Source organism: Vigna unguiculata, chromosome 11 (assembly GCF_004118075.2).
Source record: "Vigna unguiculata cultivar IT97K-499-35 chromosome 11, ASM411807v1, whole genome shotgun sequence".
Lineage (NCBI taxonomy): Eukaryota > Viridiplantae > Streptophyta > Magnoliopsida > Fabales > Fabaceae > Vigna > Vigna unguiculata.
In genome coordinates, this window is record NC_040289.1 from 13,103,575 (window position 1) to 13,130,924 (window position 27,350).

Sequence of the window (27,350 nt, forward strand, 5' to 3'; positions counted from 1 at the left end):
ATTAGCAAAAGTAATTGCAAAGGAGGTAATTGTCCTTACTTGTTTTAATTATGCATGTATTTACATCGGTGTATACTAATGTTATTTAATACTTTAAATATGTATAGCAGATTAGAGTACAAGAAAAGGAAGATGTGAATGAATCGTTACCACAACCGATAATTCTAGAACGACTTGGTGCAATGGCAGCGACTATCGCCTTGCAACCTATACAATTGGAAATGCCTCCCCAAGCCACAAATAGGACCTTCAACACCCCTTTTTTTATATGTCAAAAGGATATTTTTGAAGTTCTCTCTGGCACTGATATGTTATGTATATCAGTAATACAACTTTGGTTGTTGTAAGTAAACTTTTATTACTTTTATGAAGTTTGAATATATTCAATATGCTATTCTTATATTATTTATTTTCAATGTTTAAGGTATTTACATCGTAGATGCACTGAGAAGAAGAATGATCACATATATGGATTTATTGATCCTATTGCCATTCAAGGCGTTAGGAATAAAAGTGAAGAGGTTCAAAAGTACCTATTAGAGGCATTTGATGTTGGGAAAAAAGAAGTGTACTTAGCGCCTTATTTGCAGCAGTAAGAATGTCTTTTATACATTAAATTATATTTATGTAAAACTTAATTGTATATAATGGTATTTGAATCTGTAGGGGTCACTGGCAGTTGCTGGTAATTCTTCCTAAGAAGTTTGTTGTGGTTCTTTTGTGTTCATTACACAAGAAGCCTAACACTTTGAAAATTAAAAGTACATTACAAGCGTAAGTTTTTCTTATTAACTTATTTTGTGCTATATAATTTCATTATACTAAGCTCCTTATTAGGCACAATTTTAATATACATTAAATTTTACAGAGCGGTTGAGGCTCATTCCAGGTTGCAGGGACAACAAATCAGTTCTAGAAAGAAGTTGCAGTTCATTGCACCCACTGTAAGTAGTTAATCTTCAAACTATTGAAATACAATTATCAAATTTATGATATTATATGAATTTAACTTGTAGTGCTCACGTCAACCGGGAAGCTATGAGTGTGGATATTATACCATGACGCACATGCATAGAATCATATCTGCAAACATTGTTGACTCCTGGGATATGGTAATATGTACAATTTATAAATCACATCTTAAGTATTTATCTCTAAAAGATTGTTGACTCAACTATTCATTGTGTAGATTTTCAATGACACATCTCCAATGAATCAAGGAGTCTTGAAGGAAGTTCGTGAGCAGTGGGCTTCGTTTCTTTTAAGTGTTTATATGAGATGATGTTAGGTGTTTTATGACTTATATAGTAATTTGTTTTTGAGTAGTATTATATTTCATATAAACATTAGATTCTATTTCATGCAAATATTAGATTGAATGAGATTTGTTTTCTGGATGTTTTGGGTAATTATATACAGGTTTGGTATATGGTAGGAAGCATAAACAAATTTTCCATAAAAAATAATAAATTACTTTTTATACCGGTTGAGGTCATACTTGGTGTAAAATATATAACTTTTTATACCGGTTGAAACTATAATCGGTATAGTAAGTCATTTTTTTCTTACATAACTTTCCATTTTCAAGAGGACTTTTTATACCGGTTTTAGAAATGGTATAAAAAATAATTTTTTATACCGGTCATGAAACCGATGTAGAAAGATCAAACCTTCTATACCGCCTACATCTATACCTATGCTAGAACCGGTATAAAAAGCCTTTTTTAACTGGTATAAAAAACCTATTTTACATTAGTGATTGGGGTTTGTTATCCACCTTATTGGTGAAGAGAATAGTGCTTTGTTGATCCTTGGAACCTCCAAGAGAACTTGTGGTATACTCATTCATTTTTATTAGTGGAATTTTTTACTAGACAAGGTCCTGTGGATTTTTTCTCCATATTGAAATTTTCCCACGCTAAAAATTTTGGTGTATGCTGATTCCTCTCTTATCTGTTTTATGCATTTTATTATTTGCATATTATTTATTTAGAAAGGATTTGATCTGGGTTTTGCTTTCGCACTTGGTTATTTGTTATTTTTGAGATCTTCCAAGCAGTGTTAAATACCATATGATAGAGGCTCTTAGGTTCTTACTTAGATGGGTTACGACAAATATTGTCGTTGCATGACATTCTGAATCAGGAAGACGTGGACGATCACACATTGCAACAAAAAACAATAACAGGTATCATTTAAATTTGTCTTTATGGGTTTAGTATTGATATTATATGAGGGTATATTGTTGTCTGTTAAAAATCTTCTATAAGGATCCAAAGTTAGTAATGGAGACAAATATAAATAAGGATAAAATTACATTTCTGTAAAGTTTATAAAATATTACATTTTTTAACATCTTTTAATAAAAAAATTTCAAATATCTTAATTGTAAAACTATTTGTTTCTACATAACCGATTGGTAGCATGACCTTGCTGTCTTCACTCCCTGCTCTCCGAATCTCCATACACTAGGGTTAAAATAACTTTGTCTTCAAGTCTTCTTAATTGTCTAAACCACTTGGGTGGTACCTGCACTCAGACTGAAGTCAATTTTGGTTGGAATACATCAATAATAAATGCTACAGTAAACGTGTATTAGCCTACTCATCGTGGGCTTTTTCATTAGTATTAGCCTAATCATGTCCCATACATACCTTAATCTCATTATTTGGTTAATTTGTTGTTTACTTTTGCTAAGTAGTTTGACATTGGCTAATGGTAAAGTACGCAAATGTTCGGACGATCTTTCCATGAAATCAATCAATTCATGTGTGTCTACTGTTCGGTTGGTCAAGGGGTTCAAACCATAATAGTAGCCCCCAAGCCCGAGTTCCGTCTATAATGTAGGTATGAAGGAGATTGATAGTCAAATTTATTTTCTGGAATCGATCGTTCTTGGTGTTCTTTTTTCTCGACTGGCCTTGGCCATTTGAGGGTCGCGCAGGGCTTGGGGTTGAATTAATTTTCAATGCATTCGAGTGCTTAGGTGACCATTTTCGTACCTGACCTACCAAGAAGGTCCGTTGGTTATTGCTGATACACGAATTTTCCAAATGGCTTTTCGCCCTATTTTCCTCTTCATACAAGGGGTTTACAACCGGTTTCTTCGAGGTAGAAATAAAGAAGAATGGTCAAAACCATTTTTTCGACGCTGACAATCGTCAGAAGTTCTCTCTTTACAAGTCACGTTCTTCCACTAATTGGTCCATGATAACTATCGAGGAGGAGTTGGTGCCCGCTGTGCTTGATTAGCTTCCTCCTAAACTCCCGTCCGGCGACTCCTCAAATGTTATAAATCCCCCCCACATGTGAAGTTAAGTTTGAAAGTATTGAAATGGGTAATTAGTCAAGAAGGGGTTGAATTTGCTTTACAAAAACTTTAGTCATTTTTTAATTTTAAAACCCTTTTGTATTGAATTAGATTAACCACAAATTCAGAATGCAATTGTTACCGGACACTACACTTTTAATTAGCAAAAAATGAGATAACAAACTGATTTTATTAAATTGTTAGCAAAATAAGCAGAAACACAAACCAAGATTCTTAAATCTCACAAGAGTCTTAACACAACACAGCAAGATCACAGTTGCAAACCTAGAAAATCACTAGGAAACACCTAGAAACCAAAGAAAGATCAAACCTGAATGAAGGCTTTCCCAGCCAACCAAACCTTTTTCTCCAAGTTCCAAAATCTAAAAGTAAAAAGCTCCAAGAAGATCAAAGATCCTTCAGGAATGGTTGCACTTCTTGTGATTCAGAGAGAGAGATTTCCACAAATTCAAAATGATTTTGCATTAAAAAACCTCAAGTCTTCCCACTCTCGCTGAAAAACCAAAACTTATAGCCAATCTGTTAGCATATTCAACAGGTTGATTAAAAAATAAGTCAACTGATTGGATATGTAAAAAATAGAACTACAACAGCAAACCATTTAACTTGTTAAAAACCTACTAAACAAGTTAAAATACGCCAATCCGACCCTAGACATGTATACAATGCTATATAGTTTATACTAAGAGCACCAATCTTCAAGCTTTGTGTTCTTCATGTGCAACTCAGATTCAACACACACTTCAAGCTTGATCAACACGTGAATCTTCAAGTCTTCACATCTTCAACAATTTATCATAGCTTCATCACGTCACAATGCAATGATTTCATATATCTTTATCAAATTTTCAAGCATTAAATCATTTGTGCTAACAAGGTTTATGGTAAGCATGTTTTCTACGCTTAAGTTAGTGTCAATCGGGTATTAAATTGGCTAAATTTGTGGTTATTTTCTCATTAGCCACTTTAGGCATACATGATTGGATGCGAGAAACTCAGAGCAGGCATAAGTTTTATGCAGATAAGAGGAGGAGACCGCTTGAATTTGAGGCAGGAGATCACGTATTTCTTGAGTTACACCGATAATTGGCATCAAAAGCGCGATCAAGTCGAGGAAGCAAATTCTGAGATTCATTAGACCAAATAAGCCAACCTTGATATTGATCCATTGGTAGCCCCTTTGAGCTTTAAGCCTCTTTTTCTTGTTTTTAAACCCATTGCATAACCTTGAAAAGAAAAATACCATATTCTACCTTGTGAAGAAAGAAGGAGCTAGTGGATTATGTTAGGATTGGTTGAGGAATAAAGTGTGTGGGTGAGTACCTCACTTACAAAATAATGAAAATGGCAAAAAAGAAAAAAATGATGAAAGAGTTTTGAAAAAAATGATTCTTTTGTCAAAAAAAGCAACAAACGAAAAAGAGTTGTTTTTGAAATTATGCTCCATTATTCTTCCTACATTACTATTTCAAAAACCCAAAAATCTTAAAATTTTTCCTACCTTTGCCTTTGCCCCATTATAACCTGTGAAAAGTCCTTATGATCTTTGAATGCATATTTTTTCTGAAAGTTTGTGAATATTATAGTCTTGTTAAGTATTATGAGAGTTTACTTGCATGAGTATTTTGAGTGAAAACACAAGCCAAAACACTTGACCGAATTTTGGAGAGAAAATATACCCTTTATCTTGAGTTATATCTTTCCTATTTGATTTTCTTGTAAGTTTAAAGGATTAACTTAATCGTGTGAGAAATAGAATCTTTTCGTTTGTATTTGCATGATAACCTAATTTCTAGAATATTGATTCGTTTCTAGTGATGTTCATTCCTTTGATCCAATATAAAATATGAAATAAAATACCCCAAAACAAAGTTTTGAAATTGCTCAATTTTTCCCAGGAGTGCAAAAGGATAAGTGTGTAAGTATGATGAATGTGTATTTTTACCCTCATTTAATGTTTAATTCTGGGTATTGAATTGAATTTGTGTGCTTAAAGAGTGATTTAATTGACAGTTATAATAATTAAGCTATTTGAGCTTATGTGATAAAAATGTCTTCAAAAGTGATTTTTAGTTGCATAAATTATTTTTGGATATTCTAATGTTTGTTGATGCAGTTGAAGTTAAGATTAAGCTCGTTTAAGGTGGAAAAAATTGATTGAAGTTGGAAAACACATTTAAATAAGGCTAAAATCAGCAAGTTCTAGAAAAATCACTTATGCACCCCTTAAATTATATATACACTCCCCTCTTTTCAAATGGGCTACAGAAAACCTACTTCTACACCTCTGACTTTGTCTATTTTCACCCCCTCTTTCCATTCATAAACTAAGAGGCACTCAGATCATGCCATGTGGCAATCCCTAACTTTCAAATCTGTCTAACCACATGTTGACACGTGTCATGATCCAACAACTCAAAATTCAGCCAACCAAATGGTGCACATCATCATCTTCCATCTCTCTCACAAACCAGAAACCCCAGCCACCATGGCACCATCCTTCACACACCTAACCAAGCCACCATCAGCCAATCAGAGCACACCATCGCCGACAGAAACTGTGTTTGGCAGCAGCCACGTCGCTGGATCACCATGGACAGCCTCGTCGTTCACATAGCACCAATGCGTCCACGTCATTCCTGTAGAAAATTTGCGTCACCAGCAACCTTACTGTCTCACCAGAACGAACGACAAATCAACGTGCACCTACGAGCAAGAACCTGCAACCTATGCACCACTACTGCGAGCTTCCACAACACCTACAACCAGCACGCGTATGCATTTTGAATCTCCATCACACACGTCGTAACAACCAGTTTAGATTGCCTTCGATCCAGATCCACCATTGAAGCGTTAACGTTCAGGATGCAACACCACAACTTCCTCCTTTTTCGTTCAAGAACCTATTGCAGAAACCATGGAGGTAGAAACCTTAGTTTGGAAAGAGAGAGAGAGCACTCTGCCACGTGTCAGTCTCTCAATGGACATTGAAATGGTCAAAGTTGCTCAAATTTGGTCAAAGACTGGTCAAACGAGAGGGTTTAAGTGCAAATATTCATCTTTTTGGATTTCCCAGTAAATTTGGACTACAGAAAATTGGCTTATTTAGAAAATTAATGCAAATATTATTTGGTGATAATTTATCAGATATCTTTAAGTAATTAATTAATTTAATTATATCATAAATTATTAACCAACTATATTTGTTAAATATTTTTAAAACTAACTATCTCTCCAAATATTTTTAAAATCACTTTAAAGATAAATAATATTTATCTTTATTTTAAAAGATATTTGAGAGGTTTTAGCAACCGAAAAACCCATTCCAAGTCCTATATAAAGAGACCAAGGGAGTAGAAGAAAAACAAGCTCGAGACTTCAAAGTTTAGGAACCCTTTAGGGGACCCTAATTTCGATTCATTTCTCTCTTTATTCTTCTTCTATTTTTATTTTACTTTTGCATTCTATGGATTGCTAAACTTCTTGGGTTAATTCCATTGTAATTTCATTATGGATTATGAGGTTAGAATGAAATAATTTCTTAGTTCTTTTTATTATTTTTGAGGTTTTCATTCATCTATGTCTTTTATCTTTGAATCACGTAAAAAGTAATGATTTTAAATCTATATGCATGTTGATCATATGAGTCCAAGGGTTTTTAAATTTAATTGAGACTTTACTTTAGTTTTATTTAGATGAGTTTTTACCAATAATTGAGACTTTACTTTGGTTAAAGGTATTTGTAAGACCCACTTATATTCTCTACCCTAATGTTTAAGGGCTGACCGAATCTAATAGGCCTAAGTGATGGCCCATAGGTTGTCCAAAGCCCTTAAGACAGCCAAACCCTCTCATTCTGTCCTTACTTTGCAAAAACAATACTCACTCCTCTCCCTTTTCCCTAAAATAGAGCTCTGCTAGAGTTTGGTTCCCTCTTGATTCGCGTCAGCTCAAAAGCTCACCTCGTCTCACGTAAGTTGGTCCTTGAACCGTACTCCCTCCTTTCTAAGTTTGTTTTTGTGGTTTCTGTTAGGGTTCACAATAGTAACCCTGTTATTCTTTCTGTGTCGCTGCTCCAGTTCGTAAATCTGCACCTGGAGCTGCTGGGTTCATTGGCTTAAGGGTCACAGTCTATTATTAGCCTCTTTCAAGGTAAGGGAAGCTATGGCTTCCTTGTTTACTTCGGTTTTTGCTTATTTTGCCACTATTTTCACGATTGTATGGTTGATGTTCTACTGTTAATGTTTGGATGGCCTTGTATTGTTGTTTGGGTATTGTCGCAACCCGAATCGCGACGGGAAGGCGAACCGAAAAAGAAAACGGGTTTGAAAAGAGATTGAGAGTCTCCACCACAGTTATTTTTGGAAAACTATGGGAAACAATAAAATAAAGAAAGTCTGCGAAAAACCAAATTTTGGATCCGGGAGTCGGTTATGCGTAGAAAAGGTGTTAGGACCCTATGCACCCGTCCGAAGGCGGTACCTTTAATTAAAAATGCAAAGTTGATGTGGTTTTCAAAATATTAATTTTCCCCAAAAATAATGAGACAAATAATTTAAAAAAAAAACAAAAATATTTTTTAATTTTTTGGCCCCGACAAGGCTTGGTCCTACGTATTCTCATTTAAAGTGAGAAATCAGGGTTACGTAGTTCTTGAAAAACGACCTTTTTGTTTGGAAATATTGATATTTTTATATTTTGAAAATTTTGTATTTTTTTGGTGTTTTTGAATTATTTGAAAATAGGTATCACACGACGTGATCGGTCGGACAAACTACAAAATACAAAGGAGTAAAATATTTTGGTATTTTCAAAAAAGGAAGAAGGACCAAGTACCATGAGAATGCGGGCGATCACACAAGTACTCAGGTCCTTAAAATGTATTTAATCATTTAAAATAAAAAGATAATAAGTACTAAGATGCAGACGATCACACATGCTCATACCTTTAAAAACGTATTTAATTATTTGAAAAAAAAAAGATATTAAAGAGATATTAAGTACTGGAACGATGCGGACGATCACACAAGTACTCATACTTTTAGGAAACGTATTTAATTATTTAATTATTTGAAAAAAGATATTAAGTACTAGGAGGATGTAGACGATGACACGAGTACTCATACTTTTGAAAACACATTTAATTATTTTTAATTTTATATTTTGTTTTATATTATTTTAAAAAAAATATTTTTATAATTATTTTTAAAACATATTTTTATTTATTTTTAGGTTGTGCATGTTTGAAAAATTACGAATCAGTCCAAATAACAAAAAAAAAAGAAAAGAAAAATAACATGGAGTGTGGAAATAGCAAAAGAATGGTGCATTGTGAAGTGTGTGTAATGGAAGTAAGGGTGCAACAAGTAAACACAAAAAGAGGCCCAGAACAATAAACAAAGTTAACAGGGGTGCGGATTAAGAAAATATGGAGTGCACAAGAACAAGCCAATACAAAATGAGGAGGTGTAAGAGGTGAAACCAGGGGTGCACGAAGAAATGAGGGGTTTAGGAAAGCCTTTCTTTTGTCTTTTGCAGAAAACCTCAAAGGATTCTTCTTCCCCTTCACGCAGCACGGGACGTCTCCCCACCAAGCATCACCGCACAATATCACAGATGCAGACAGTACCTACAGCCACCGCACGTACCACGTTCGCCGCCGACGAATCCGTTCGTCACCGGAGGGCCCATTAACGTTGCTGGACACCACAAAAGGCGTCACCGGTGCTACAATGGTGTCATCCTCCTTCCTCCCCGTGGAACGCACGAAACGCAGCAGTCCCATCGACGAAAGCCATCGTCGGTGATATCTGTCGCAGTCAGAGCCTCCACCTGCGTATTCTGGAAATTTTGGAGTGGTGGCTAGTAATGATAACTGGGAATGGGAGAGGTGAAGGAAATTGTGTTGGTTGATATTGTATAATGGATATGTTCGTGAGTGAGCTGGGTTTCTGAATGTGATTGAGATTTAGTGGATGGTGAAAAAAATGAAGAAAGAAAGATTGGTGTTGGTTTACTCCGTTGAGGGTGTGAAAGATTGGTGTTGGTTTGGTCTGTTGAGGGTGTGAAGGAAGTATGTTTTTTTGTGTCCCTCCTCCCTCGAGATAATGGAGGTGGTATGATATTTAACTTGTGCGGATGAAGGTGCGGCTGAAAAAAATGGAGTGGCCAGGGGTCCTCTTTTAGAATCCAAAGGTGTCAATTTTTTGCGTGTTCAATGATGTTGATGGACAGAAAAATGATGATTCCTTGTTGGCAGTTGCGTGTGTTGTTGGGTTTGTTTATTGTAACCGTTGGTTCCGATGAAGGAAAAATCTGAATTTTAAACGTTACGTGATAAGCGTTGCACCAGAAAGTGTTTCAAAATGGCAAAGAAAAAAGCCATAGATATTAAAACATGGTGAATGTGTGTGATGAAGATGAGAGAGTAAGTGTGAGAGTGAATGAGTGATGTGTGTGAGAGAGTGTGGGTCCCATGGATGGATGTGAGAGAGAGAAAAGAAAAGAATAAAAAAGTGATATTGTGAGGAGTGGTGTGGGGTCGTGAGATTGGAGAGATTTTGGAATGGTGTGAAAAAAAAAAGAGGGGGTGTGGAATGAGAAAAAAAAACTAAATTGGGTTAAAATAATTTATCAAACATGCTTTCTTTTTTATTATTATTTTTTAACTAATTAATTTTTTTTGAAATTTTTAATTTTCTTTTTATAAACTTCATTTCATTCTTTTTTACCTTTTGCATTATTATTTTTTATTTATTATTTTTTTTAATTTTGAAAATACATTTTATTTGTCAGGACAAAATTAGTTGTTGACAGGTATGAATGTATGGCTGTTGTAGGGAGAACAATGACGAGACTTGACATTTTCGCCCAAACGAGACTGTTTCGCCTAGGCGAAACTAGTAAAAACAGGCCCAGGTTCGTACTCGCTCTCGCTCAAGTGGAAAGCTCTCGTTTTGAGCGAGGTACTATCTCACTCAGGTGAAAGGGACTCGCCTAAGCGAGAACGCGTGGGAGCTTGAGGCACATCGCTGCAGTTATAGCCCAAGCGAGGAACCTCACCTTTAGGCGAAGGGTGGACTCGCTCAGGCGAGAAGGGCTTGCCTAAGTGAGAACTCGCGAGTCTTGCATGGTGCTCTGTTGACAGTCTCGCCTAAGCGAGGACCTGTAGCTTGAGCAAAAGACCTATTTCGCCTGAGCGAGGGTCCCTGGCTTGAGCGAGATTGGTGCTGGAATTGCTCCATGGTTGTTCTTTTTCATGCTTTTGAGTGTTAATTGTAAGTTTGGTTTGGATTACCCTATTTAAAGTATGAGTATATGAATATGCATGTAAGATCTGATTGTATGGGTTGGAATGGTAAGTTTGGCATGAGTTTGACATGAAATATGGATGGGATGATTGGTTATAAAGAGTGAAATGGAATTGGTATGAATGATGAGGTAAATTGATTTATGGAACATGTTTTTGGTATGATTAGGATGTAATTTCACGATAGTTTCATGGTGGTTAGGGCATAACCCCATGAATCTCTAGGTGAGATCTCATAGTGGTGCCTCAGTTGGTCAGGACGTAATTCCATGACCCCTATTAGTGGGAGTTCTTGGTGGTGCCTCATTTATATAATTTAGTAAGGATTCAAGGTAAGGATTGCATCCTGACGCTCTAAAGAGTCAGTTAGTCTCACATAGAGCGTACTAACTCTAGTGGTGAGAGTAGTAGGAGGCCTAGAACACTTTAAGGGCTAACCTTGTGTGGGGGGGATGAGACACTAGAACAATTAGCTCGGTAGAGCCGTAAAGCCACCACAAGTGCAAGCATCCGTTGAATCCGACTAATTATATGTATCCGAATGAGTCGTGTCTCGAGTCTTAGTGTATTATGTGCATGTCATAACATGATTGATTGACATATGCTTTTTGGATTATGAAAGTGTATGTAACTGTATGATAAACCTTTTTCTACTATAGCTTACCCTTTTATTTGTTGTATGTTCTGTTGTGTGGTTTTCTCTTTTGCGATGATCATCAATTTATTGATGTGAGTAGATGTGAGAAATCCTCATGGTCAATAGGGAAATAGTGATTTCGCTGCACACCCTCTCTAGGTTGGATTCCAGCTTTCTTTTATGGCCATGGCCCATTTATTGTCTTATTTTTGCACCTTCTTTTGTATATTGTTGACCCCTTACATTATTTTGGTTATTGGCATCGTGGTGTGCCTTAATTTCTATTATGGGTTCTTTTGGACAACTGTAAGGAGTAGTGTCTATACTCCAAGACTTTGCCTCTTATATTATCTGTGTGACATTTCCTTTAATTAGGGTTATTAATTAAATGGGGTGTTACAGTATTTACTCTAACGAAAATTAATTGAGACTTTACTTTGATTAATTAAGCTTTTTATTTAGTGAGGAGATAAAAGAATAGACATGATTAGGCATAGTAAAATTTGATTGAGATTGTACAATGGTTGAATTTAATGTGGATATTCTAAAAGTTCTCACTTTTAATTAAGGCTGTACTTTGGTTAAAAGTGAGAATGCCAACAAATTAATTGACACTTTACATTGATTAATTTGTAAATCAACAATAATTAATTAAGCAATAATCTTTAGATAACTGATGATGAATCTATTTTGAAAAAGCAGTGGAATCGACCTATTTTTCTTTACTATTGTTTCTACCTTATTTTATCTTTTTATCTTTATCTCTCATATTTTTATTATTTTATTTGACTAACCGTTTTGTATAGATTTTATAAGAACTAACTTGTTAAAAGTCAATTCCGTATTCGTTGGGAGACGACTTAGGGTTAACTTTACCCTTTCTATTTCCTTAACTTCTATCTTAGCAATACTAAAGTTGTTATAGTTTAGTAGTATTAATTTGATTGCGTCAACGACAGCGTTATCACTAGTGAGGATCTTGAATTCTCAAGTTAAGTAGCTGAGCGGGAAAGAGATCAAAACGGTGAAAGTCCTCTGGGGCAAGGCAACCCAGGAGATGACTTGGGAGACGGAAGACCTTATGAGACAGTCTTGTTCGCATCTATTTTCGGGTAAGTTCAATTTTCGAGGTTAAAACCCGATAAATTTAAATAATTAAATAAAGGTTAAAATACCTTTTTAGTCCCAATTTTCGTCAAGTTTTGTCGAATAAATGCTAATTTTTTTTTGTACTCAAATAGGTCCTAATTTTCGTCAAATTTGTTCAATTTGGTCTTTTTTCGCTAACACCGTTTAAATATTAATGGCCATGAACAGTGACTGCCACATGTCACTTCATGATTTTTTTTATTTTTTATTTTTCTTTTAATTTTCTTAATTTTTAAGATTTTTTAAATATATACGTGTCAACTTAGCAACGTGCCACTTGTCAAAGTCAAAGTTTTATATTCAATTTGGTCCCTATATTTGTTATTTTTGTTCAATTTAGTCCTTTTTTTTAAATTGACAAATTTTGTACCTATCGAAGATGAGACCAAATTTAATTTTTATATAAAAGTTATAATGATGTGAATTTTAATATATTATATAAAAACATTTAATAAAAATATGAATTTTGATATAAAAATTAAATTTGGTTTCAATTTGGAGAAGGACAAAATTGGTTAGTGTTAACACAAATTGAGACTAAATTGAACAAAACTAAAGAATATAGGGACCAAATTGAATATAAAACATTGACTCTTACACGTGGCATGCTGCTGGATTGACACGTGGACATTTAAAAATAAATAAATAAAAACCACGAAGTGACACGTGGCAATCACTGTTCATGGTCGTTAATGATTTAAACAATGTTAGCAAAAAAGGACTAAATTTAACAAAATTGACGAAAATGGGGACCTATTTGAGCGTAAAAACAAAATTAGAACTTATTTGACAAAACTTGATGAAAATTGGGACCAAAAAGGTATTTTAACCTTAAATAAATAATTATTTAATAAATGCGAGTAATGGGAACCTTTATGGCATTTAATGCGGGGTTTTATGACATGGAATAATACTAGCTCAAATGGTTGAGAGTACTTGATTATTATGAAAGGTCTTAGGTTTGAGTTATGTGTATGTCATTTGGGTGTTGTTTTAATTGTTTATTATTTTGTCAATATGCTTGATCATGATGAGTGATAATATGATCCTAGATCTATATGAATTATCACGAAACATTAATTGGTTGAATTGGTTGTGCCCTCGCTTTGAAATTGTATGGTTATGTGTTTAAACCTTAGCTTAGGTGAAATAAATTCCTTTTTGGCCAAATTTCTTTTTGGCATGAATGTGAAGAAGTAGAAACCCTAGCCGTTTAGAATAGCAGCTGGAAGGGTTGCACAATCATCATAAAACAATAATTGAATGATCATTAAGCTCCTTGTTAATGCAAAATTCGTTTTAATAATTAAGGCCATTAAAAATTAGAGTGGGAGGTCAAAATAAGGAGGAGATAAAGTCCTTTTGATACTTTTAATCAATCTACACTAAAAAGAGAGAGCTAAGAGGGTATTTGGAAGCCATTGGAAGTGGAAAAAGTAGAAGGTGCCAAGGAGTGGGATTTTACTATCATCAAGGATCATAGGCTTTACTAATTGAAGCGAGGAAACCCGGTTAGGGGAGTTGCTCTGTTTGTTTATGTTAATTGGTATGATTTTCGTGGTATGTTATATGATTGGGATGCCTATTCTGCTTTAATTTGCTACAACCGTCATTTTGAATCAACTCTATACAAGTCCATTTTAACTATTTTAAGGGTCTCTAACTCTTGAATCATCAATTTGTTCCTTAAATCTAAATGTCAACCCCAAAGTCGAATTTTCATCATTATTAAGTAATTTTTGTATTGAAGCAAGTTCTTGTACACATAAAAGTCTTATGTCTACTTTCTAAATGACTTCTTGTTTTGCAGGTTTATGAGTACGTATTTTTTTCCTTATTTAATGTTTAATTATGGGTATTTAATTGAATTTATGTGCTTAAAGATTGATTTAATTGGGATTTCCTTTAATTGGGTTTATTGAGCATGAGATACAAACACATGTTAAAATAGCTTTTTAGTTGCATAAATGTTCTTTGGATATTTTGACGTGTGTTAGTGCAGCTGCAACTAAGTTGAGCTCATAGAGGTGTGGAAATAAATTGCTTAAAGCTTCATGACACCTTAAAGATAAATCCAATAATAAAAAATTATCAAAATCACAAAAATCCAAGTCAAGCATTGCATGAAGATGGCAAGAAAAGCTTGAAAAAGTGAAGAAGTTTAGCTAAGCCAAGAAGAGAGCAACAAAAAATTGGACCTTGCGGTTTTCTTTATCTTTATGATAGAAGATAATTTGGAAAAAATATATCTTAGATATTTTATTTGATATTTTTAAATAATTATATTATTTAATTATATCATAAAATATTAAAAGATAATAACTACCAAATCTTTTTAAATATGACAAGATCTTCTTGAATCTTTTTAGATCCACAACAAACTAATATATCTTGAAGATATTGGATTATTGAGAAGATAATTTAAGGAGATTGCAAATGGTTGATATGAAAAATTAATACAAATATTAATCGGTGATAATTTATCATATATCTTTAATTAATTAACTTAATTATATTAGATATTGATATTATCAACCAACTATATATGTCAAATAGTCTATATCTCTCCAAATATTTTTAAATATTTATCTTTATCTTTATTTTAAAAGATATTTGAGAGATTTTACCAACAGAAAAGTCCAGTCCAAGTCCTATATAAAGAGACCAAGGGAGTAGAAGAAAGGACAAGCTTGTGACTTCGAAGTTTTGGAACCCTTAGGGGGACCTAATTTCGTTTCCTTTCTCTCTCTCCATTCTTCTATTTTTTTTTAAATGTGATAATGCTGCCATTGACGCGATCAAATTAATATTACTAAACTATAACAACGTCAGTATTGCTAAGATAGTAGTCAACAAAATAGAAATGGTAAAGTAACCCAAAGTCATCTCCCAACGAACACAAAATTGATTGTTAACAAATTAGTTCTTATAAAACTATACAAAAGAGTTAGTCAAATAAAATAATAAAAATATGAGAGATAAAGATAAAATAAGATAAAACTAATAGTAAAGAAAAATAAGTCGATTCCACTGCTTTTTAAAAATAGGATTCATCATTGGTTTTCTAAAGATTATTGTTATTGATTTCTTGTTTAAGACTTCAAATTAATCAATGTAACTTCTCGATTAATTTGTTGGTGTTCTTACTTTTAACCAAAGTAACTTCTCAACCAAAAGCAAGAACTTTGTAGATTAATCTTAGTAAATTTAACCAAAGTAACTTCTCAATTAAATATTACTAATCCTAATCAAGTCCATTCTTTTACCTCTTATATCTAGTAAAAAGCTAATTAACTCAAGTAACTTTTTGATTAATTTTAATCTAAGTTTTCACCTTTAATCGAAGTAACTTCTCAATTATTAGTAAAAACACATTCAATCATATGAAAGTTTCTAAAATTAATCAAAGTACTTCTCAATTAAAATTTAAAAACCCTTGGACTCATATGATTGTTATGTTATGTAGATTTAACACCGTGCTAACTTTCTAAAATGTAAAAAATCATTACTTTTACTAAATTAAGAACCAAAAGACATAGATGAAAATATATATCAACAAGAATCAAAAGAACAAACAAATTAATTGATCTAACCTTAGAATCCAATTAAGAAATTACAATGGAATCAACCCAAGAAGTTTAACCTTTCATGGAATGCAAAATAAAAATAAAAGAAGAAGAGAGAAAAAGGAAATGAAATTAGGCCCCCCTAAAGGTTCCTAAACTCCGAAGTCCCGAGCTTCTTTCTACTTCTCCCTTGGTCTCTTTATATAGGACTTGGACTGCGCTTTTCTGTTGCTAAAATCTCTCAAATATCTTTTAAAATAAAGAAAAAAGATAAATATTTAAAAATATTTGGAGAGATATAGACTATTTGACAAATATAGTTGGTTGATAATATCAATATCTAATATAATTAAATAAATAAATTAAAGATATATGATAAATTATCACCGATTAATATTTGTATTAATTTTCCAAATCAACCCTTTGCAATCTCCTCAAATTATCTTCTAAATAATCCAATATCTTCAAGATATATTAGTTTGTTGTGGATCTAAAAAGATTCAAGAAGATCTTGTCATATTTAAAAAGATTTGGTAGTTATTATCTTTTAATATTTTATGATATAATTAAATAATATAATTATTTAAAAATATCAAATAAAATATCTAAGATATATTTTTTCCAAATTATCTTCTATCATAAAGATAAAGAAAACCGCAAGGTCCAATTTTTTGTTGCTCTCTTCTGGGCTTAGCCAAACTTCTTCACTTTTTCAAGCTTTTCTTGTCGTCTTCATGCAATGCTTGGCTTGAATTTTTGTGATTTTGATAATTTCTTACTATTGGATTTATCTTTAAGGTGTCAGGAAGCTTTAAGCAATTTATTTCCAGACCTCCATGAGCTCAACTTAGTTGCAATTGCACTAACACACTTCAAAATATCCAAAGAACATTTATGCAACTAAAAAGCTATTTTAACATGTTTTTGTATCTTATGCTCAATAAACCCAATTATAGGAAATCCAAATTAAATCAATCTTTAAGCACACAAATTCAATTAAATACCCATAATTAAACATTAAATGAGGGCAAAAATACGTACTCATCAAAGGTACATTGACTACCTTGTTTTCAGTTCCTTCTTCTTTGACTCAACCTCAACCTTTCTGTGTGGTGTTTTTGGTATGTATCCTTCATTCTAATTTGTTTTTTTTGTTTGAGTATATACCCTTAAAGTATAATTATAGAAATTAACAATTACTACATATATGCATTACCTTGAACGTGATTTGTATATGTAAATTATAATAGGACTAAAAGGATATTACAAAATAGTTGAAAGAATTGAAATCAAGTAAACTAGAGGTGTGCTAGAATGAATAAATTATTCATGCACCCTTTGTCTTTGCCTTCTACACAATAGGTTTATTACTTAAGTCCCATGTTTGATAATTGTCTTGTGTTGCACTTATGTATTGTAACATAACATTTTCCTTATTTGGCTTGTCCTAGCACATGGCCGAAGTTCCCACCCATTGTGGTTGCTTTTTTTGTTTTAATAATGTTAATTATAGCAAATACCATTTGCTTTATATAATTGCTACCTTGATCATGATTTGTATATATAAATTGAAATTGGACTAAAATAATACTATAAAATAGATGCAAAAGTTGAAATTAACTAAACTAGAGGCTTAAGTAGTAATAGGTTTATTACTTAAATCTCATGTTGGATAATTGTCCTTTGATGCACTTATGTAGTGTAACATAACATTTGGTAGTTTCTAAAACTTTTTGTTAAAATTCTTTAAAAATAATACAAACCATATCGTTTATATATAACCACGTGGGCCCCTCAATTAAAGGAGAAAGAGAAACCTACAAAAACAAACCCTTTCTACGGACTTACATGAAGTCACTAACAAAAAGTGCCTATAACGTATTATCAAACTTTAAACAATGATATTCATGCATAATGAATTTGTATTATCTTTTCAGCGCTTCAAGAATCCATCACCTCTATCGAAAGACACTATCCATACACTAAGACAAGAGTGGGCAACATATTTATTGGAATAAGGGAGTTAGGCCAATAGAACATTAGAATTTTATTTTAAAAACTTTGTAGAATAATTTCTTGATGAAATTTTTAGTTTTGTGGTAATTGTAAAAGTCTAGACAATTTTACTATTATGAGTTAAAATTACCACGTTGCTGGAATATAATATGAACTCTGTTATGGAAATTTTCTGTTTTTCAGGTGTGGGAATATGTAAATACAACCAAAATTTAAAAAATAAACTGCTGAAATTGACATGTGTCCTTGCACTGACAGACATCAAAGGACGTCGGCTGTAGCACTGCCCGACGTCCTTTGAAGTCTGTCAGTACAAGGACAGACGTTAATTTTAGCAAATTTTCCTTCCTGTTGGCGCGATTTGAATGTCGGGTGGGGATCAAACTCACGTAAAGGGATGTCGGACTCTTATTTTTCGACGCTAGCTAACGTCAGTTTTTTTTCATACGTGAATTTTAATGTCACCATATATGACGTCGGTATTTTTGCAGATGTCAAAAGTTGAAAATAACAAACATTTTAAGCACTTTTTTGTGTTAGTGAGTTGAGTATGGACGAGAGCTCCCCTTGATTTTATTAAAATTATTACTATTTTATAAGGAGACAGTGGGCTTAGATATATATATATATATATATATATATATATATATATATATATATATATATATATATATATATATATATATATATTGGAGAGTAAATTGAAACAAATAGATATATGTGAAGACTAAATTGAAACTAATAAACATATGGTGAGACTAAATTGAAATCAAGACAATGATATTTGGTAGTGACACTAACAAGTGGCAGTACCTTGCCACATGACATTGATAGGGTCACGTGTCATACCAAGGACATGATATGTAGCAAAAAAAATTCAATTTTTTTAAAAAAAATAAAAAGATTAAAAAAATTTTAAAAAAATAGAAAAACCAAAGACTGTCATGTGGCACGTTGTTAACGACGTTAATAAATTTTTTTTTAAAGAGGCCTAATTGAGATACTTTTTTTCAAAAGTTGGGACTCAATTCACATCTTTTTTTAAGCGGGAACTAAACTTACACATTCAAACGAAAGTGGATACCATCCGACTAATTAAACTTATTGTTAACATTGGTTCTCAATTCTCTTAAAAATTCATCTTTTCAATTGTTATATTTAGCATTGACCGTAAAGAAATAGAGAAAGAATTAAAGAATCTATATTAAATACGTTTTCTATATCAATTTAAGTAGATACTATTCTCATCATAGAATCAACTAAACTTCACTGTCTACTTTTTTCAACCTTCTCATTTTATTCATCACCACAAGTAATCTAGAATCTCACACACTTCGAATATATAATTTGCACAATAGTACAATTACAAAGATGACAAAAATTAAAATAAAGAACCGGTTTGAATAACCGAACATAACTAGTTAAGGTGAGGAAAAAACAATACCACCCAACGCCATGATTGGGACAAAAAGGACTATGAAAATTGCGCCCGAGAAGTTTGCGGTGACATCATTGGGAGATACGACCACCAAAGAGATGGCGTAACTCCATAAAAGAAGGTACGCAGACGAAGACAGTAGAAGCCATCCAACATTCCTGGGCATCATAAAAATAATTGAGAAAAGAGATACAATAAAGGCATACGTATTTGTGATCGAAAACACCATAAAAGTGAAGTTTGACATCACTGATTTCCCTTCAGAAACTTTTGATGAATTTGATGCCACATGATCTACAAGAGTCCCGGCTGCCTGAATCTGATGAAGTCCACCAGGTGGACGCAGTGCTGCGTTATAGGTGGCGGTTGCAACAAGAGTAGCCACTATCAAGTACACTCTGCGTATCTCATCTGACATCTTCCCTCTGGTACCAGTTTTTCGAATTAGCCACTCTTTCATTGATAACATTAACGAACCCATTTTTTTTTTTTCCTAACTCTTGCTTCAGCCCTCGCCAGATTACTCTTAATTTCTTCGTCTTTTATTATATCAAATGCCCTTTCGCCATTCAAATTTACAGCATCTAAATCTGTCATGTTTGTCATCAACAATTGCACTGCCTGTACATACACAGCTCACAAGTTCATTATAGTTTCCATTGTGTTAGATAAATTACTCTAAATGAATCAGTTTAACTATAAATTATAATAAGATGTGTTGTTAGGATTTTAATAAACTTAAATATATTAGTCGTTGTAGGTAATTAATCGTTATGGATAATTAATGTATTAGCAATTGGAGTATAGGTAGTTAATAAGTTAATTGTTAATAGCCGTTTTGGTCTGTTTCAAGTATAACGATCAGAAAGTTATAATAAGTTTATAAATTGTATTGTTCATTATATGAAAACAACAACAACAAGAAGTGAATTAAGTTTTTTCACACTAAATAGTTTGTTGTCCACAAAGAGGTATCAAAAGTCAATTAGCTTGAGTGTTTGACTAAAAAAAGAGAGCTAGAGAAAACTTGAGTGTTAGAAAAAGAGAGTGAGATGGTCGATCTTACAAATAGTGTACCCATGCCCAAGTTGACAAAGGAGGCCAACTATGACAATTGGAGTCTTAAAATGAAGGGTCTTTTTTCCCAAGAAACTTGGAAGGTGGTTGAAAATGGTTTTGAAGAATCAACTAACAACAAGAATTGGTCAAATGTCCAATTGAAAGCGTTGAAAGAAGCACGTGTGAAAGACAAGGCAACTTTGTACATCATGTACCAAGTTGTGGACGAGTCTGACTTTGAGAAGATTGCAAGTGACAAATGTTCAAAAGAAGTGTGAAATATATTAGAGAAGGCATATAAGGGGGATAATCGAATGAAGCAGGTCCAACTTCAAACACTAATGGGAGAGTTTGAGAGTATGAAGATGAAAGAGATTAAACGGGTAACTGAGTACATAACTTGGGTTGAAATTGTTGCGAATCAACTTAACAGAAATTGAGAGACATTTTTTCTAGCCAATTATGGAAAAGATCTTGAGGTCGTTGGCTGATGACTTTGAGAACATGGTCCGCACGATTGAAAAGTCCAAGGACTTGTCAACACTCATGGTGGAAGACCTTGTTGGTCCCTTGAGGCACATGACCAGTGGAGGAAGAAGAAGGTGAAGCCATTTCATCAACTACTCCAAATGTAAGGAGATGATCGAAACACTCAAGGCAAAGGATAATACCGAGGAGGTATATGAAGCGATTCTAGGGGTAGAAGTCGGGGACAAGAAGAAGAGATAGAAAAATCTAATCAACAAAATTTTCATGGAAGAGAACGAGGTCCACAGAGTGGAGGTCGATCAAGCAAGTCAAATGTTGAGTGTTTTAAGTGTGGCACATGTGGCAATTATGCAAAGGACTATTATTTAGACAAGTGTTAGTTGTGGAAAGGGTAGACATTTTGACAAAGATTTTCGGTCTCAAAATGGAAGAGAAAAGACAATCAAACTCATAGAAGATGTTGAAGAAGAAGCAAAGTTCATGGTGGAATGTAGCTTGGAGGTCGAGCACAAGCGAGAGAGGAACTTGATAAGATAGTTGAGTAGAATGGAGATTTTGGCAAGATAGTCAAGTAGCAAGGAGAACTCGACGAGACAATCAAGTAACGAGGAGAGGTCGGCTAGACAACCAAGTAGGTTTGAGAGGTCGGTAAGATATGCAGATAGCCCAAACAATGTGGTGGAACATATGAAAAGCTTGAGTAGCACGATGGAGCAACTGAACAACTTAGTTAGCTCATTGGGAAGTTCGGATAACTCGATAGGGAATCAGGATATTCTGAATATTTTAATGGACCAAGTGAACATCTCAAAAAGCTTCATAGGGAGCCTAGTTATCATAGTGGAGCATGTAAAGACGAGCTTGTTATTCAAAAGTTCGAGCTTGCAAAAGGTGATTAGCAACCTAAAATTGAAAAGGAAGTCAGAGACAATGAGTTACAAGAAATTTTAGAGAGAAGAAAGAAGGCTTTGTATAAGCAACGTTTGGAACTTGAACAAGATGTTTCAAGACTGCAAGAACAATTCCAAGTTGAGAAGGATATGAGAACTGCACTAGAGGTGCAAGAGGAGAAGTGACGACTTGTAATGGATGAGGATATAGATATGATTGAGGGTCTGATCTCTCAAAAGGAGTTGGACCTATTGAAGAGAATCCGGTTAGAGACAAGTCGACCATGAAGAAAGCAAAGAACCCGACTATTTATGAAAGGAGCAAGTACAGTGTGAAAGAGTTATTATAATTGGGAAGTCGATATGAAGAATAAAAGAATGGAGATAAAGAATAAAAGAAACATTTAAGTTTATGAGGGAGTTTTATTAGGATTTTAATAAACTTAAATGTATGAGTCATTTGTAGATAATTAGTCGTTGTGAGTAGTTAATGTACAAATCATTAGAGTCTAAGTAGTTAATGAATTTGTCGTTAATAGTCATTTTTGTCTGTTTTTGAGTACAACGATTAGAAAATTATAAATTTATAAATTGTATTGTTAATTGTATGAAAAATACAACAAGAGGGTAAATCAAATTTTTTTATAATAAAGAGTTTATTGTCTACATCGGAGTTTTATTGTTAAATAGGGGAGCTTTGGTCCTAATTGTAAATAAAAGTATTTTTTTTCTAAATTTTATTAATTTTTTTAACTCTTTCAAATTTACACACATTTATAAAAAATAAATTTGACACTCAATAAAATTTTTACTTTTTTAAGGTCCGCCGTTCCATCTATGAGCTTCCAACACATGCAACTTGGTATTTTAAAGCATTTGTTGAGAAACATTTAAAACACCGGACTAGATCTACCAAACTATTTCTTTTTTGTTTATCCCATTAGGAAATACTTTAATTACATATTTTACAATTGATAGTCTGTTTAAGTATAATATAGATAATTTTCTCCGAAAAGAAAATGTCATTTTGGTTGTTTACGAATTTAAACTGAAATACTATCGATAATATATATACTGTAATAGTTAAAGAATTTTATATTAAAGATAAATATTTAAACCTTTTTATAGAAAGATACTAAAAAATTTAATATTTTATAAAGTTTACAAATATGTAGTTTTATCTTTATTTATATTTATTTCCATTACCAAACTTTTCGGGATCTCTCACTAGAAGATTGTTCACACAGAATAGTTATAAGTCTCTTTAATTATCTATCTATACCCTGATATTAAATCAATACTATAAATACTAAAGTGAGAGACAGATTTAAATGATACCTCCGTGTCATTGTTTGTTGCTGCAATGTGTAAAATGGTGTTGCCATCCACGTCTTTCTGATTCAGAATGTCTTGAAACTTAACCGTATTTGTCTTGAGCCATCTAAGTAAGAACCTAAGAGCATCTAACCTCCGGTACATAACAGCAAAATGCAGTGCGGTCTCGTTTCTAACGGTCAAATCTTTTACGGAATCTGGGCAAGCTTTGAGAAGCTCAGTTAAAAGGTCTATGTCTCCGGATTCACTTGCCAAATGCAAAAGAGTGAGACCCTCTCTCCTTTTGGCTCGAACGAGTTCTTTGTCCATCTTTATAAGGTGAAGGACCATTGTGGTGTCGCCATTTTCGAGAGCAAGGTGGATCGGTCTCAGTCCTTGGGGATTGAACTTCCAAGCAAATGAAGGTTTTAGTGTCATGATCTCCGCGGCAAACTGAACCTGCCCTGCACGTGCAGCAACATGCAAGGGAGATTCAACAAATGGTATTGAATCTATTGCTTCTAAAACACATGGATCATTTTCAATGATTTCGTAGAGGCTGTTTACGTCTCCTTGTCGTGCTGCGAACTCCATCCAGTACACACTCTGCATTTCTTCGGGTGTTTCTTGGCTTTGTCAAGAGTTGTGTGTGTCAGTTTCCGATAACGATTTTAGTATGGAAGACTATGATGGAATAGATTTCAGATTCAATCTTAATATATGAGGTAACAAGTTGCTACACAACGGAAAAACTAATGCTTTATTTATTTTTTGTCACGTGATAAGAAAATAAGAAATACCTTTTATTCCAGCTTGACTTGAAAATAAAAAAGCGTAAAAAAAGCGTAAGATAGGTGAGAAGCATCTCGAGTAACATGTAGGTGACATATATTACAATAGTTTTACACCGGTGTCTTCTTTATTTAAAGTTAAATCTTTCAAACGAAATCAAAACAAAATTCGGTACATGTATACGTGTTTTTGATAATGATAATGTTATTGAAGATTTATCTAATCAATTTTACAAATTCTTGAAATTTAATATGTTTTATTAAATATATTAAATTTGGTATCTTCATAATAATTCAACCACTAGTTGAAAGTGAAAATAGTCATCTTATTGAAATTATTGAATTTTTTTTTTAATGTTATCTTCCTCACACTCTTTTGGACGAGTTGATTTGAAAACACTGGTTAGACGAGATGAATGTTGGATCAGACATCAAACAAATCAAGTTCTATACAAGTCTTAGACAACTTCGATAAAGTGGAATGCATTAGATGACTCAAGACAACAAGTCAGAATATAATAGGACCAGACGATTTAAACAGTACAAGAGCCAGATGGAACATTAGATGACTATATTGACAATACAAGTCAACCTACAACAGTAAAGCACTAAACTAGTACAAGGGAGTAGATGAGTCAAAGAAGCATCATACAAGTCAAGGTAGACAAGCAAATGTGTAAAGAAAATGAATTAGATGAGTTAGAAGTAATGGAACAAGTCAATACAATGCGCTAGACAAGCCAATGCAAAAGGCACACAAAGGATATTGATGAGTATTTATTGGATGAGTCAACAAGATGTTAGACGAGTCAACACTAGCATACAAAAACATTAGACGAGCATCCATCAATGTGATGTTATACGAGTCAATTCCAGCACACAAAGGCATTAGACGACTATCTTCTTGACGAGATAAAGCAACTAGACGAGTCAAGGAGATAAAAGACGAAAACACCTATCAGACGAGTATCCATCAAACGAGTCAAATTCAACTCATGAAGCATAAATATTGAAACACCTATTACATGAGAACTTTCACTCTAGAAGGATGACTAGACGATTCAAGAGTACAAGGACTTAACATGTTCCATACTGGTCATGCAAATCAAGTTTAGAAAGGTGTGAAAGAATTATATCCAATCACAAGGTGAACAAGATCATTGGTAAAGTGATCAAACAAATATGAACATTGAAGATTGATGATCAAGATGATAATGAGAACTACGCAACAAGTCTCAACATATTCTGAAGAGATTTTGCTTGAAGATAGAATATGGAAATAAAGGATCACCACAAGAAATTCATTGTTTACCGATGGATATGTGCCGACAAATACATATCTGTTACAGATCCATCAGTAATTATTACTTTTTGATAGATTTATCAACGAATATTCTTGGTTTATTTACCAATGGAATGATTCGTCGGTAATGTCATATGTTTGATAGTTACTTATTTATTGATGGAAATGTCATAGCTACCGACGAATAAAATTCTTCGGTAAAGTTCTCAATGAAATGCAAATTACATTTCACTTTCCCCTCCACCAATTTCAGTTTCCCCCAAATCGCGAAACAACTGTTGACCCTGCGCTACGAAAATCTAACCTAAAACACGTTAGTTGTGACCTGACGTTCATTGCCGCACAACCACCGTGAGTTTGCCATCACGTTCATGCCCTGACGTTTAATCCCTCATCTTGTTCGTGGGTTGAGGGATCAATCCAATCTCTATACGTGTGGCGATCTCACTGTCGTAGTGGTAAGTCTCATTGGCCATTGTCATTCATTGATTTGTTTATCCCTCCACTTTTCTCACTCCTATTCTTTCTTTGATTGGTAAGGGGTATCACATAGGTTGGATTGGTTTAGCAATTATAGGCGTTGAAGCTACATTATTGTGGGTTGTTTGTGAAAGACCTGAGGCATTGTTAGGTTTGACTAATTTTCCCTTTCTCTCTCGAGCTCAAATTGATTAATGAGTTTTGTTCCATTAAGTTGATTGATGCATTGTTTGAATGTGCTCATGTGTGTTTACTTTTGCTTGTGTCACATAGCATTCTATCTAATTCATATTGTATTCTCACTAGAATCTCGCATTTGAAGTGATGCTTCAACCATTTGATTCATGGTTTACTTGGAGGGGTTAGTGCATTTAAAATTCATGTAAAAACATGTCATAACAGAGTTACATCTCCTGGTTAGTGGTGTTGATACCATTATTGGACGAATACATGTTTAATACAAGCATATAGTGATTCATTTGCATCTTGCAATGTCTAGTTCAAACTTTAGGCCTTAAATTCTTGCATCATATTAGCTTAGAATAGATTTTTCATGGCCAGGTCCTATTTTATAGTGATATTCTGCATTTCTAAACTTTCTTATGCACCACTTCACTAAACCACCAATGAATTGTTTCTGTTCTTCTGTAGTTGCTATACTTCTCAAGCATACACTAATTCTGTGCACTTAAATAGCCACCACCATTCTCACTTTGACTTGTGCTAAAATATGTTCTCATGCATTCTGTACTGCACTTATCAGGTTGATTACATCCCAATTTTGCATTGGTCATTATGCATGATTGGTTTGAAAGGGCTATAGTATTTTCCATACTCTGAACTAGTGAACTTTTCTGCTTGTAATTCTGAGATTGCTTTTGCATATAGGAGCTAGCCATTAATGTTATTGACCTACCCATGTTTCTATATGCATAGGTATGCAAATGAACTACCTAAACCCGATTAAATATGATGGAAACTTAATTTTATTAGTTAAACTAAAATTGGTAAAAACTAGCCAAGTCTAGCAACCCATGGTTATCCAAATTTTTCGGTTCTCTAATTTTCTATGCATGGGATGATATTTTTATCTTTTGAGCATTTATAACATGATACAAACTGACTCTTAAAACACATAAATGCCTGAATTTTTTTTTGAGTATTCAAAAAATGCACATTTGCTTCTAAATGAGTGTAAACTAGGTTCTAAGAATGGGTGAAATCATGCATATGAAGATGAGAATTGAGACTCATGCGCTATGAATGCCTTGAACAAGTTTTAAAACACTGAAATATGCAATGAAAATGCTCAAAATTGTCCAACAATCATGCACTCACAAAATCACTATTCAAACTAGAATTCTCAAATAAGAAAACCTAGCTAGTTATGCATATTTTTTCAATTATGGGTCTAAATGTACAAAATAAACTAAAAAGTGTGTGGATTCAAAATTTTCTATTGATAATGAGAATTGCACAACAAGTCTTAACATATCCTAAAGAGATTCTGATTGAAGATAGAATATTGAAACAATTTATAATTGAAGATATTATTGAAGATATATTTGAAGAATATCC

General features: G+C 33.4%; 1 protein-coding gene across 2 annotated transcripts; it reads right to left on the reverse strand.

The window, feature by feature from the left end:
• Positions 1-19,709: 19,709 nt before the first annotated feature.
• LOC114169507 (ankyrin repeat-containing protein BDA1-like) lies at positions 19,710-23,875 on the reverse strand. Of its 2 annotated transcripts, none has more exons than XM_028054683.1 (2): positions 23,223-23,875; positions 19,710-20,067 (listed from the first exon to the last, which is right to left on the reverse strand). In XM_028054683.1, exons 1-2 carry the CDS (start codon positions 23,808-23,810, stop codon positions 19,915-19,917), a joined length of 741 nt encoding a protein of 246 aa, XP_027910484.1. In that variant the 5' UTR covers positions 23,811-23,875; the 3' UTR covers positions 19,710-19,914. The 2 variants fall into 2 exon arrangements, with proteins under 2 accessions (XP_027910484.1, XP_027910485.1); XM_028054684.1 differs by having other exon boundaries at positions 19,733-19,871.
• Positions 23,876-27,350: the final 3,475 nt, after the last annotated feature.